The following is a 13,215-nucleotide window of genomic DNA, read 5'->3' as shown; positions in this document are numbered from 1 at the left end:
TTTTTTTTTTTTTTTTTTTTTGTACCAGGGATTGAACTCAGGACTTGTGAGGCAGGTGGCAGCACCACTGAGCTACATCCCCAGCCCCAAACAATATATATATATTTAAAAATGACTTTGCAGTGAGGAGAGTAATATTTATTTATATTTCACTGGTTCAGAAACCAAGGCTCCTATGTGTGATTTGCTTAATTACTTAATATGTCTTTGTGGGAACTGGGCAGTTTATTACACACAGAGTCTATGATTCTAGTGCAGTTATTTTTTTCACTAAATATGAAAAAATTTTCATATTTCTTCCTCCAATTTCTCCAAGATCAGCTGCTTAGAAGTTCTTGTGGTCCCCTCCTTTAATGTCCGATTCAAGTATCAGTTCTTCCTAAATCTGGGTGCCTGTCTGCACCGTCCTCACCACCGCCAAGTTCCTTCGGCTCAGGACAAAGATGTAACTCCCGCGGGCTCCCTGGAAAGCTCACCATTTTCCATCTGTCTTATATGAAAGGTGGATGCAACGCTCATATCATTGTTCCAAATTTATCTTAAATCTCCCAGATACTTGTCAGTTTTTCACACCTATCTTCAACAGGTTAAAATCCTTTGTTATTATGTTCAGTTATGGATCATCTATGCTTGTCTCATGGCACACGTAGTGACTTGCATTATTTTAGATTAATAAAAATAAAGTTTGAAAGGAGACTCCGCCATGTATACCAATAACCTGGTTTTTAATTAAAAGATAATTTGCTTTCTGGGAAAAAACAGAACACAGCTTTCTAAGTCTTCATATGCAGAAATATAATTGAAGAGCCCTTGGGAAATACAGACTCTGGATCTTGAATAGTGCAACTCAATAATAGATCCATTACTTTTGGATCTTTAAATCAAACCACTGTTTCAGTTTTTTGACTAGTTAGGTAGCAAAGTAAAAATTAAGGAAGATAAGTCTTACCTTTTCCCTGATGGCTTCCAGGTCTGCATCTGTGATTTTCCACGGAGTTTCTCTTTTTAATTTCTCAGCAGTTGTTAAATCTTTGCAGCTTTCATGCAGCCGATAGGGTTCAATCATCTCTTCAAAGGCTTTCCAGCTGAAATTGGAATTGTAAAGGAGGCCTCACCGTGGGAAACTGACTCATTATTTCACAGATACTCCAGGTAGGACTGGCTCTGCTGGCCGTGGAATCAGAGCTGAATGTCATGCAAATCTTCTAAGGATTAGCTTTGCAGGGAACTCACTGTGAGTAAAACCATGGTAATAATACTCACTCCCTACCCTAGGAAAGGACTTAACATATTCAACGCTTTCTTAGCCGGCTAGGTATTAGCTCTTTGGTATCAGCGCACAAATGCAGAGATAATTGCTCTGTGTAACGACAAAGTTGCAATACAGCCCGTCAATGAATTTCCACCTGCTTGCTGCAGAGTGGATGGGAGACATTCATCGGTCAAGGTGGGAGATGCTCGGCTCACTGGGCTGTGGATAGGGTCACTCTCAACCTTAGTCCGCATGGTGGCTCCACTCCTGCCAGCAGGCCAGGGGCAAGGAGAGGGAGGCCTATGAGGGTGCTCAAAAGTTCAGGGTTCTAGAAGACTGGGTGTTGGCTGCATACAAAGCCACCCTTGTGCTGGCACTTAAGGTTACCGTCTGAGCTTTTCAGATGAGTACTATACAGGTGCATGGTAAGGTGAAGAACAAGATCAGTAGCGTTTCTATGCCTACATGTCGGAGTCCATTTTGGAGCACCTGAATCATTGAGGAGAAAAATAAGAAAGTATCTAAGAACTATGGAGTATTTAAAAAGATGTGGGGGAAAGAAATCTCATTCTCATCTTGCCTAAGAATCTCACAAGATTTACTTTTTAAACAACAGCACAAAGTAAAGCGTCTGATTTATGGGAGCCGTTGTCTGCAGCATGCTGCTGTAAGGTGCTCTTGGGTATGAATAATTTTCTTGGGTTTCAGAGAATGTAGCTGACTTGTAATTTAGAAGCTTTGGAATGAATGATAATTAGAATCCATATGCTGTTCGGTTAAGAAATTAAAATACACAGTGATGAGTTTAATTATCTCATCAGTTGGCCTGATTTAGGATTTGCAGAAGAAAGTGCAAAGATTACAAAGGAGTAAAATTGTCCCTGCCAGGAAGCCTTTGTTGCGAGCCTGAAGAGGCACTTAATGCAGTAGATTTCTATTGTATTGACTTACGTAGAAAGGTAGAAAAAGACAGGAAAGGAGCAAGACTGATGTGCCCTATTATTCTTCAACCACACAGTACTTTTATTTGCTATTACTTCCAACAGTGGGGTCCCTTTAGAGGGTTTCAGCAGTGGTCTGTAAGGGGCAGGGTGCAGGCCTGGCCCTGGGCTCCTGCTCCAGCCCTTGCACAGCTACTGCTGTCCTTGCCCTGGATAACCTGCCCCACAGGAGGGAGCGACGATGGTCATTCAGAGCTGTAAGTCACAATGGTGATCCAGGACAGTGCTCCAAAAAGTGTACAGTTCTTGTAGAAAAAGCAAGGTGTCCCCTTCACCGGACAGCCACAGGACTGGGGCCAACAATGGCAAGTTTCTCTGCCTCAGTTCTGTGTATACCTCCTGTGATCAACATGAGAGTTTCTTTGCATCTCAGCCACGTCCTCTTAGGAATCACAGCACAAAAGTAGTATCCTCAGAAACAGAAGGTGGAGTGGAGATGACTGGCTGTCTCCTTAGCATCCACAGTAGGTTTTCCACATGCCTTTCGGGTGGGAATGACCATCCCCAACATCGACTAATCCCAGCTCAACTCTGTGCCTTTTGTCAGAGTGATTGGCCAGAATAGGCACATGCTCAGGCTGGCTTGAACCAATAGGCAAGCAGTGTTACTCTGCCCCACAGGAATGGCTTAGTGGCTCAGGTAAGTGCTTCCTGAGTGGGGCCCAGGACCTGGCTCAGATGCCTGGGAAGAGACAACCTTTCTCTCCTGCTGAACTTACACAAATGAGCGTGCGGAGTTGGATGTTGCTGGCAATCATCCGGGTCTTACAAGCTAAATCAGCTATGACTGATGATTCCTAATGGAAGGTGGAGTACGGAGACTCGAAGAGAATTAGTCGTCGTTGATGAAAGTACCTTCCAGAGCAAGCTTAGCCAGAACCCAGACTCTCTTTATATTGTTGAATTATGTATGACAACAATTTCCATCCTCTGCGTCGCTATGAGGTTTTCTCTTACTTGCATTGAGAACACGCTCAGTGACACAGGAGGTTGTAATGCGTCCACTCCTCTTCTCTGTTGCTCACATTCGCTTTTATTTCTTTATCCTCAGCTCATTCTCAAGCCGGCCACTTACCATTCTCCAAGCTAGGAGATTCTAAGGTAGCTCGAGATTTCCACAGTGATTCTCATTAAATCTGATGTTTCTTGTAAATACTTTTTAATGGGCTCTAAGCCAGGTAGTATATGCTATTAAATTTAAATGAGAATTTAATTTTTAAAAAATTAGCACCTCCCCTGCTTTCCCTTCCCTTTTCTTTCTCTCATAAGAAAGTAAAAAATTTGTTTAGTCATGCCCAGGGTTCTTTCCAGTCCATATAAGATCTCTTCTCCCAAAGTCACTTTTGTGACTGCTGTAGTATCTTTAAGAAAAAGTGTCTAGTTCATTTCTTCTAAATTCTCTTTGATTTCTAAGTACAGATTGTTGTTATTTTTTGGCCTATGGACTTTTAACATAGTCTGTACAAAAATGGAATTTCACCATAGGAGCTTTTTAGTTTTATTTTCTAATTATCTTCCCTTTTGTTTTTCTTTCACCCTTGCCCTCCCATGCTTACAGATAACATTACTGTGACAAAATGCCTGTATCAAGACATACTGGCGTTTCATGAGTAGTTGGAAGAGTCACACAAGGCAGTCTGAGGGTATTTAAGGAACTATTTCCACACTGGGTATCACTTGGTAACCGAGAAGGAACAGTGATGGGGCCCATTGTTCATGGTAGGGAGGGGCTGCCCTGCACTGGGGCCCAAATAGAGGCAGTGATGGACACGCAGGAAGGCTGTGTATGTGGCGTGGTCACCATGCAGGAGACAGAGACCGGCATGAAACAAGGGCTTAGGTAGAGGAGACCAGGCTCGTAGGTAGAGACAAAGGAAGGCAGGAACAAATCAAAAGTGAATGCAACAGCAAGTCTGATTTTAGACTGCAAACAACCGAAAACATTTCATCATGCGAAATTATAAATCTAAGTATTACATTTAATGTACAATGGCCTATGATTTCCAGAAAACCTTTTCGCACCTTGGGGAGCATGTATGCAGATCTGATTTAGAAGCCATTTTCAAATATTGTTGGTACGGACTGAATGTTCATGGTCCTCCCACAGTCATATTTGGAGGCCCTGATTTCCAACGTGGTAGTGTCTGGAGGCGCTCGGGTTTGGATATCATGAGGGGGGCCCCCCAAAATGATTAGTGTCCAAGAAGAGAAAAAGCAGGGTTCTTTCTCTCCCCACCATGTGAAGACACAGGGAGAAGGTGGCCGTTTGTAAACCAGGAAGAGGCCCTTAACAGGAATGGAAGCAGCCCGCACTTGGATCTTCAGTTTTCCGGCCTCCTTACTGTGAGAAGTACATGTCTGTTATTTATGTCACCCAGGCTATGGTATTTTGTCCCAGCAGCCTGAGCCAACTTAGACAATAATGGAGTCGATGAATTAAACCATTGGTGGGGGTTAAAACGTTGCTGTGTTTTGAAGCTATTTAAGTGATTATTTCAATTTTGTCATTTTAAAAACACTGTGGAACCAATATATTTTCTTTACGGGATTTAGATAGTTTATATCCTCTTCCTCAAGTCCATAGGCTGCAAGTGTTGCACCCTCAATGCCTAAAAGCTGAAGAGGCCCCGGAGGGTCGGTGCATGAAGACACAGCTGTTCGCACAGCTTCTCTCTCAGAGTCTCCCGTCTGGGATGCCCCACCGGGAACTCGGGAAGGGGACACCTTGGCTGCTCAGATCAGAGTGTGTAAAAGAAACCAGGAGCCAGAAGGACAATGCTAAAATGCCCCATCCAACAGTTCTCCCTGTCAGGCTCATCTTCATCAGAAAACGCTTCCTTCCTCAGCTCTTGGGGAGGCCAGGGGAGGCCGAGGCAGGAGGATGACTTTGAGGCTTATCTGGTCAATGTAGCAACTTAGCAAGAGACTGTGTTTCAAAAGTGAAAACCAAAGCGTGGGATTCAGGAAGTCACTGCAGTAGGTGCAAAACAGTTTCCCCTTTGCTCGCCATTGCCGCACACAGTGAGCACGTCCCAGGGCCCCCATGGCTCCCGCTCAGGGTTTCCTACCTCTCTTTGTTGGGCTTAATGTTGATGTCACCAACGATGTGGATGTCTGCAAATTTTATGCGAAATTTGCTCAGAAGAGAAGCCATTCTGAAAACACAAGAGAGAGAGAGAGAACTTCACCATTGCATATTGCACGAGTATTTTCAAAGGCGTTTGAGTCAAGGTACCAGAAGCAGTCATATCTTATTTCAGCTTAGCTTCCTGGCAGAGGCTCTGGGTCTAGAGTTCCACCACTATGGTGCTCACTGGACGTGTTAGCTGTGGACTGCACTGTGCTCCAAAGGCAGAAAGAATGTGGGAAAGAGGAAACCCTGCTCTGCAGCCCTCTTCTAGGGAAGAAGGCAGAGCTGCCCACGAGCCCTTGTAACGCGAAGACAGCAAGTACTATTATACTGCTGGTAATGTTTCGAGTAACCCACAGACCACTGACACATTAATAATTATCAGGCATCACATATTTGTACACAAGAAGCATTTCCCTGAATTTTGATATAATTTCAAAGTTACAGAAATGTTTTGTGGGCAGTGCAAAGAACTAGATTTACTGACTCTTTATATTCTGCCCAATTTGTCATTCTCTATGTCTATCTATCTGTCTGATACTTTAGAATAATTTATATAAATCAGGTTGCTTTTATTTCTAAGCATTTCAGTGAGCAGTTCCTAAGAGTAAGGACATTCTCTTATATAAAGAATACAGCTTTTGAAAGCAAAATTTTAACATTGCTGACATGCTGTCATCTAATCCTTCAAATTTCATCAATCTTCTCAGGAAGGTACTGGGGTCTGTACAAAATGTAAATTCTTATAGACATCATATTAGTTTCTATTTTACTTTATCTTTTGTTTTTGAGACAGAGTCTCACAATGCAGTTTAGGCTGGCCTTGAACTCACAGTGAAGCCCAGGCTGGCCTTGAACTCATGGCGATCCTCCTGCCTCAGCCTCCTGAGTGCTCAGATTACAAGTATGCACCACCATGTCCAGCTAGTTTCTATTTTAATATGATTCTCTTTAGAGCAATTTAATATGTATAATATTAATGTATGAGCAATATATTGGTTTTTTTTGTTTGTTTTTGTTTTATTTTTTGAGCCAGGGTCTCACTATGTACTGGAGACTGATCTGGAACTCACTACATAGCCCAGACTGGTCTCGAACTCACAGAGATCCTCCTGCCTCAGCCTCCCAAGTGCTGGGATTACAGGCGTGCGCTGCCATGCCCGGCAGTAATATATTGTTTTAATTGAAAATAAATATATGAATATATTTATATACTCACCATTATATGAGTGTATGTGTGTATCACAATGACATCCTCAAGTGTGAGAAGAAAATGTGAAAAGAAAATGTGAAAAACAACTGAATAAAAGTCTTGTCATTCTGTGATTTCCAGAAGTGCCCAAGCTCAGGGTGAAACAGCCGTGTAGGACCAAGAGCTGCTGGGGTCCCCAGTTACCACTGAGACCTAGATTGTGCCATGTGGTGAGCTTACTATCCTCTCACTACGGGTCTGGCCAAAAGTAATGTCACATATATCGAGATATGGGACGGGACTTTTTCCTTTAGAGACAAGGGCATCCTGGACACTCATCCTTTAAAACTTCTGCAGACTACAAACGAGAAGCTGGGGATCCAGATTGGCTTAGCGGCTGCCACTGAACCCCAGGGCTCCTTGGAGACAGACAGGGGCTTGGCACAAACAGGCTTTGGGTTTAGTTCCCTTTTGTGCGGTGTGCATAGACTGCTTGCCACCACGGAGCCAGTTTGTGCTTCCCGGGAGAAACAACCACACAGAAATTCTTACAAGATTGTCCCCTCCTGGACGCGCTTATGAGTCAGAACAGACAGAGGCAACACAAGATCCCAATCCCTTTGGAGCAGCGTCTGTGGCGGGGGGTGGGGGGGTCACAGGACTTGCAGATAGGGCTTTTAAAAACTACACAAGTAATTTATCAGCCAGAAAAATCAAGTCAACATGAGGTGCGTCGTGGTGGCGGTGTGCCTGAAGGCTACTGTGCATTAAGGACACTCAGCGCTCTCAAAGTCAAAGCATGAAAACGACCAACGTCTAAAGACCAAATGCATCAGAGGTAAACTTCTTACGCGATTTTTTCTTCCTCGATGCGGTTGATCTTCCCTCCCACGTAGATTCGTAATTTACAATCTTTCCACTTTTTTCTAAGAGTCAAGATATAGGGGATGAGCAGTGTTAGCCCTGGAACAAAGGGGAAATGAAGACAGAAAGGATGAGCACCTCTAACGGAAAGAAAAGCAAGAGCTTTCTATTTTTATACATTTCTACATTCACAGCTCAAAAATAATTTACGACCTTTGAGAACACAGAAATGTTACTCTTTAACTGGTACCGTTTCCATATATCTTCCTGTGGCATTTGTTCCATTTATCAAAACAGGAATTTGCTCCCTAATGTGCATTCTGGAATATTCTGGAAGGTTCTTTTTTTTCTTTTTTTTTTACCTCCATCATCAAACAGCCACCAGACATCAATTGTTCCTTTTCCTTGTTTCTTTTTGAACTGAGTGCTGGCTTCCACCAGTTTCTGGTTGAACTCCCCCACGTGCATCGACTGGATGGTGTTAATGCTGCTCTCTGAAATGGAAGAGAAAGCCATGCATCTCTTTGTCTTTAAGCCTAGGAACAGAGTAACCTTCCAATGAGCCTACTGAGAAAACGAGGAGCGGTTCCAAATTCATGTGTTTTGCACCTACAGCTCTATTCTCCAAAGAGCAGATTAAAGGATGAGTCCTATAATAACTCAGAGCCCTTTCTGTCATTAAGCAAAACTTTGATATTGGCTCTACGATCATAATTTTCACACTAAAACAGCAGATTATTTTCAGACCCTTAGGAGTCTGCCTCAGAATGGAATTAATTATTGAAGCATGCAACCCTGCTGAATAATTTGATATCGCAACTGGCCCAAATCTCAGGTCTAGATCAAACTGCGTGAGGCTTTCAGATTTATGTGGAAATAGAACCTGTGGGTGACTGGGTTTTCTAGAGATAAGCAACAGGATGAGAAACAGTCTTTCTCGGGGGGGGGGGGTTCATTCGCGGAAGCATTGGTTTGGTGCAAGTTGCAGGAAGGTCTGGATTCTGAAGTTTCCCAGGGACCATGTGCATCTGAAACTCCTGGCCCTGTGCTTCATCTGGATCATCGCCTCTGGTTTCTTTGCAAGGAAAAGTTTCGTGAAGCAAAGGTAAAGCGAGCTGCACCACTTGAATCTATGTGACTGAGATGAAATAAGCCAGGAGGAATAAAAAGGAAGAATCCCCTTGCTTGAGTTATAATCAAGGGTGCACATTAAACATGGACAACAGATTTTAAAACAAAATTTCCACCCTAACATTGGTACAGGGCGTTTATGCCAGAAAAGCAGCCAGTGTTGAGTGGAAGCCTCGCTCCTGGCTGTCAGAAGGGTTTCCTTGCCACACTTCGCATGTATAATTTCTCATTTCTCTGCCTTTGGAAGTTGTGACTTCATCTGTCCATTTCAAAGAGGCGGGGTCAGCGCGGTGCTCCGTGTCGAGCCCAGAGCCTCTCTGATCCAGCAGCTTCTGAAGATGCTTTGTTCTGACTTTCTCTCTTGGCAGGTTTGGAGCTTGTCAGCTCTGAAGCAATTATCTTATATTGTTTCTGAGTGGAGCCAGTGCGAAAGTACATGTGTTTGCTGAATGGACCAAACTCTGCCCTCCCTCGCATGCCAATCAAAGTGCGGCAAGGAGCTATTGTGAGTTTCCAGAGACCCCAGGCTGGGTCTTGGTCTCGATCCGGAACCTGAAAGCACAGCAGTGAGTGGGCTGGCCGCAGGGCTCTGTCTGAACCTGTAGGCACTGAAAGCAGTGTGTAACAGTGTGATTTCACTCTCTGAACACTGACATAGGTCCGCTTTCAGAGGAGTACATTCTTGCCAAAACAAGCGCAGCAACGTCGAAACAGCCTCTGGAATAAATAACATGTCCTGCTTTCCTTAAAGAGGGTATCCACACATCCCGCTCCCGGCCAGAGTGAGGATGGGATCAGGCTGTGACTTCGGCATTTTCCAATGCTTATCTAGATCGTATTACTAAACAGTACATCTTCACTGCATAATTAACTTTTGTCACAGTGAGTCAAATAGTTGGAAAGGGAGGAAGGTCACAGTTGGCATTTTAAAGTGTTTTACTCTAATTTTTGCACCTGAAAGTCCTGATAGAGCTCCAACTTTAGGTTCAAACACACTGGCTTCGTGGAAAGTGTTATTTTTTTAAAGTGATCAGTGAGTAGAAAGCTCTCCCACAGCCCATGGGGTGTCCCAGGAACCTGCGATAGCTCTAGGATTGGAAGTGGGGTTACACTTGTGCTTCCCATAACTCTCTGTGAATAGCTGAAGCTGTCATGTGACAGGCACGGCCTATGGAACAAGCAAGCAGAGTCAAACCATCAACAGGGTAGGAAATGGCCTCGTTTGGGGACTGTCTACTGTCAACCTAGACTAGAAGCCCACAGGTTTCAACCTAAATCCTTGTATTTCAATTGGAGACCCTGGTGGGGGAATAATCTTACCAGTACAGACTTGTCACTTTAGGGGTCTTTGAAAAAAAAAAAAAAAGCCAATGATCTGATTTTCTATCAGCAGAGGGCAGTGTAAACCTCATTAAACTCAAATCTGCAGTGTTTTTGACAAGAAGGCAATTTTGAAACATAAATAAATAAACGAGACGTTTGAATCATTGTTTATAAACTGTAACAAGCTCTCCCACCCTTGTCTCCTCTGTCCCTGGACATGTATCAGAAATTGGGCACTAAGTACCATCCAAGCCAAAATCTACAGGTAGTAATTAGTACCCATGAACTCCCAGGCCCCTCCTCCTGGTTTGTCATAGGACCATATGCTTTTTTTTTTTTGAAGTCAGGGTTCTAGCTGAATGCAATGCTGCCGTACTTTTTATCTTTTTTTTTTTGTTTTTTTCTGGCACTGGGGATTGAACTTAGGACATTGCACTTGAAAGGCAGGTATGGTTCCACGGAGCTAAATCCCTGGCCCGTGCCTCCTTCCTACAGAAGCCAATTTAAAGTCCCTTGAAGTGTCTGCAAGGTAAGGCAGGTGTAGATAATGCAATCTGAATACTGGTTCTTAAACTTCAATCTCCTTCCTGTTTCAAGTAATATATTTCTATTTTAAGTACTCATTCCACTGAAGCACTATAGAAGGGGTGATTAAAATATAGGGTGAATGCTCACATTTTTTTTTTTTTTTTTTGGTTATTTGAGACAGGGTCTCACTATGTAGTTGAGACTGACCTAGAACTCACTGTGTAGCCCAGGCTGGTCTTGAATTCACAGCCATCCTCCTGCCTCAGCCTCCCAAGTGCTGGGATTACAGGCGTGCGCCACCACGCCTAGCTGTGAATGCTTAAATTTTAAAAATTATGACAGTATTAATTAATTAATTAATTATGGCATTATTAATTCCCCTCAAAGTACAGTTTTCCCTCCACTGTTGCTGCTTTCTAGTGTCCTGGAAATCCTCCTTTCTGAATGGCTTCAAGAGGCGCAATAAAGAAATACGGTGAATGTTGCTGCCGAGCGCCATCCGAAACAAAGCCAGGCTGATAAAACCATGACGCTGCGTCCTCGTCCACCTCACTCACCAGATCTGGCGCCCTGTGACTGCTGGCTCCTCCCCAGCACCAAAATGACCATGAGAGGGGAACATTTTTAATCAGGTCAGGACGTGGAGGCAGCCATGACAGCTCAACCTTTAAAGACACTCAGGAAAGAGGACTCCAGAGCTGCTTGGGAAAGAGGCCAGGACCACGGGACAAGTGTGTCTGAGGCAAGGGGAGGGTGTTGAGGGAGATTAATGACAACGTGTCTTTTACTGTAATACATTTTTAAGAATTTGAATTTGCTGTAGTTTTTTCTCATACTTTATATAACTCCCAAACCAACTATGACTATTTTATTTTGTTTCTTTTAATTTTTTCCCCTTGTGGAATAAGACGTGCCTGAAATGACTCTGCACAGTCAGATGGTTCAAAGCACCTACTGATGGCCATGAATGACAGCGTCTTCTGCCTGCTGCCTCTTCCCCGCTTGAAAGAAACCCTTCAGGCCCTTTTACTCCAGCCCCAATGTCACACCTGACTCCTGCCTCCTCGGAGGTGCTTATACAGTGGCTGCCCTTCAAATCTAGCTTGTACAGTTTCAGGAGGACTGACCTTTCTTAGCAGGCGGCTGAGTGATGTTCAACTTGCCAGCTTTTCTAAGCCAGCCCCGGAGGCGCCCACCTCCTTGTTCACACTCGCTGTCCTTGATGGTGACTTCCAGCGCCAGCCTCTCCTGTTCCAGTTTCTCAAGCTCATCTAGCGGAAGGAGATAAAATCAGCCGCTTAGTCCAGAGGACCCAGGTTTCCAGGAACAATCTATACCCTCCTTTGGGGTTTAAAATAGGCCAACAAATGGTCGTTGATGCATGCACAATGTGACTTTTTTTCTGAGTGATTTTTAAAAAGTAACATGTTTCAGTAGATTGTACTCAGAAAACAAAAATTTGCTCAGAAAAAGTAGCTATAGTGTTAAGTGATGATGTAGGCAGCAGAAGCACTTTGATTTGTGAGGGCAAGAGACGCTATCTAATGCCTTCCTTATTCACTGTGATTCCAAACAAATAAGCAGACGGACACTCTGAGCTGTCACGTGTAAGATCTTGCACCCTGTGAGCTACTGATTTACAGACCTAAGTCACCAGGTCAGATGTTTTACAACCGCAAGTGACAAAAATTGCAAACATACAAGAAGTTTGTGTCAGGTACACAGCCACGCCTCCTGTGTGGAAATGTAAAACTGGAGAGTAGGAATTAAGCAAAGATAAGCAAATCTTACAATAGACTTCTCTGAGCTCTGAGTACAAACTGCAGTGAAAAAAAATACCCAGCACCAACTGTGTCTGGAAAGCACAAAGCCCTGTTTAACGGAAGCCCTGAGAGCTGAGTTTCTGTGGGCTGCCACCGTTGGAACTGCTAAAAAGGACACTGCTGTGCCAGACTTCAGTGGGCCCCAGGTTCTGACCCACTGCCTGAGCTTTGATGTCGGGCTTGGAGGCCTTTCTATCTTTTTCAGATTTCAGAAGGGGACGAAACATTCCCAGCTGCTGTGTGACTCACCGTCTCACCCCGCTGGGGTCGGGGCAAATAGGCTTCTTAAAGCAGTCCCGTGACAGCGCTTTGCTGAGAAGCCTTTTGCTTACACTGGACAAGGCTTTCCTGCCTCATCATCGCCCTCCAAGAACTGAGCCTTGGTGGGAAGCAGGATCCAGGGAGAGGGCGGAAAACCCCTAGCCACGTTACAAAACACCAGCCGGGCCTCTGTGAACATCAGCCCCCAGCCTGCTGCCATATCTATCTGTGCAGCGAGGCCATCCAAATTCTGGATTTATCCATCCTGTACTGACTGACTCTGTCAGGACAGCCTCATCCTCAGAATCGTCTGGCCTCTTTCCAGGTCTTAGCAATTAATCCTCTGCCGGTGGCATGAGATTTGAGGGCTGATCACCCACGTGATTCCCCCAAAGCTTCAAAGGTTCTCCAGATCAGCAGCCATAGAAAATTGGACGAATTAGGCTGATGCTATTCAAGCCCAGACAGGAGTTGCTTCCCTCTGACCCAAGAGGGGAAGACAGGCCTGGGAGGGGGGTGGCCCAGATCTCCTGCCTGGCCCCTGGCCTTAGGTGACATTCGGCAAGTCATGAAGTTTTGCTATGCCTCACACTTTCTATCAGTGAATTGGAAAATCGTAACCTTTCCCCACCCTGCTAGCTTTGCAAAAAGAATAAACAACATCTTTTCTCGTAGTGTTTTGGAATGCTTAGAGGACAGCACAGGAACTA

At 44.3% G+C, this 13,215-nt stretch overlaps 1 protein-coding gene across 2 annotated transcripts in view; it reads right to left on the bottom strand.

Moving 5' to 3' along the window:
* Slc12a1 (solute carrier family 12 member 1) overlaps nt 1-13,215 on the bottom strand; it is a 78,323-nt gene that overhangs the window by 2,565 nt on the left and 62,543 nt on the right. For both annotated transcript variants that reach the window (XM_010632479.1, XM_010632478.1), the window contains exons 21-25: nt 11,549-11,692; nt 7,802-7,933; nt 7,427-7,538; nt 5,322-5,408; nt 950-1,085 (exon numbers count right to left, since the gene is read on the bottom strand). In XM_010632479.1, coding sequence (XP_010630781.1) covers nt 950-1,085; nt 5,322-5,408; nt 7,427-7,538; nt 7,802-7,933; nt 11,549-11,692 — 611 coding nt within the window. The remainder of the gene's footprint in view (nt 1-949; nt 1,086-5,321; nt 5,409-7,426; nt 7,539-7,801; nt 7,934-11,548; nt 11,693-13,215) is intronic.

This window comes from Fukomys damarensis, unplaced genomic scaffold (assembly GCF_012274545.1).
Source record: "Fukomys damarensis isolate Sample0158 unplaced genomic scaffold, DMR_v1.0_HiC HiC_scaffold_17, whole genome shotgun sequence".
Classification (NCBI taxonomy): Eukaryota; Metazoa; Chordata; class Mammalia; order Rodentia; family Bathyergidae; genus Fukomys; species Fukomys damarensis.
The sequence above is the reverse complement of the archived record's forward strand: the minus strand, read 5'-3'. Positions and strand labels throughout refer to the sequence as shown.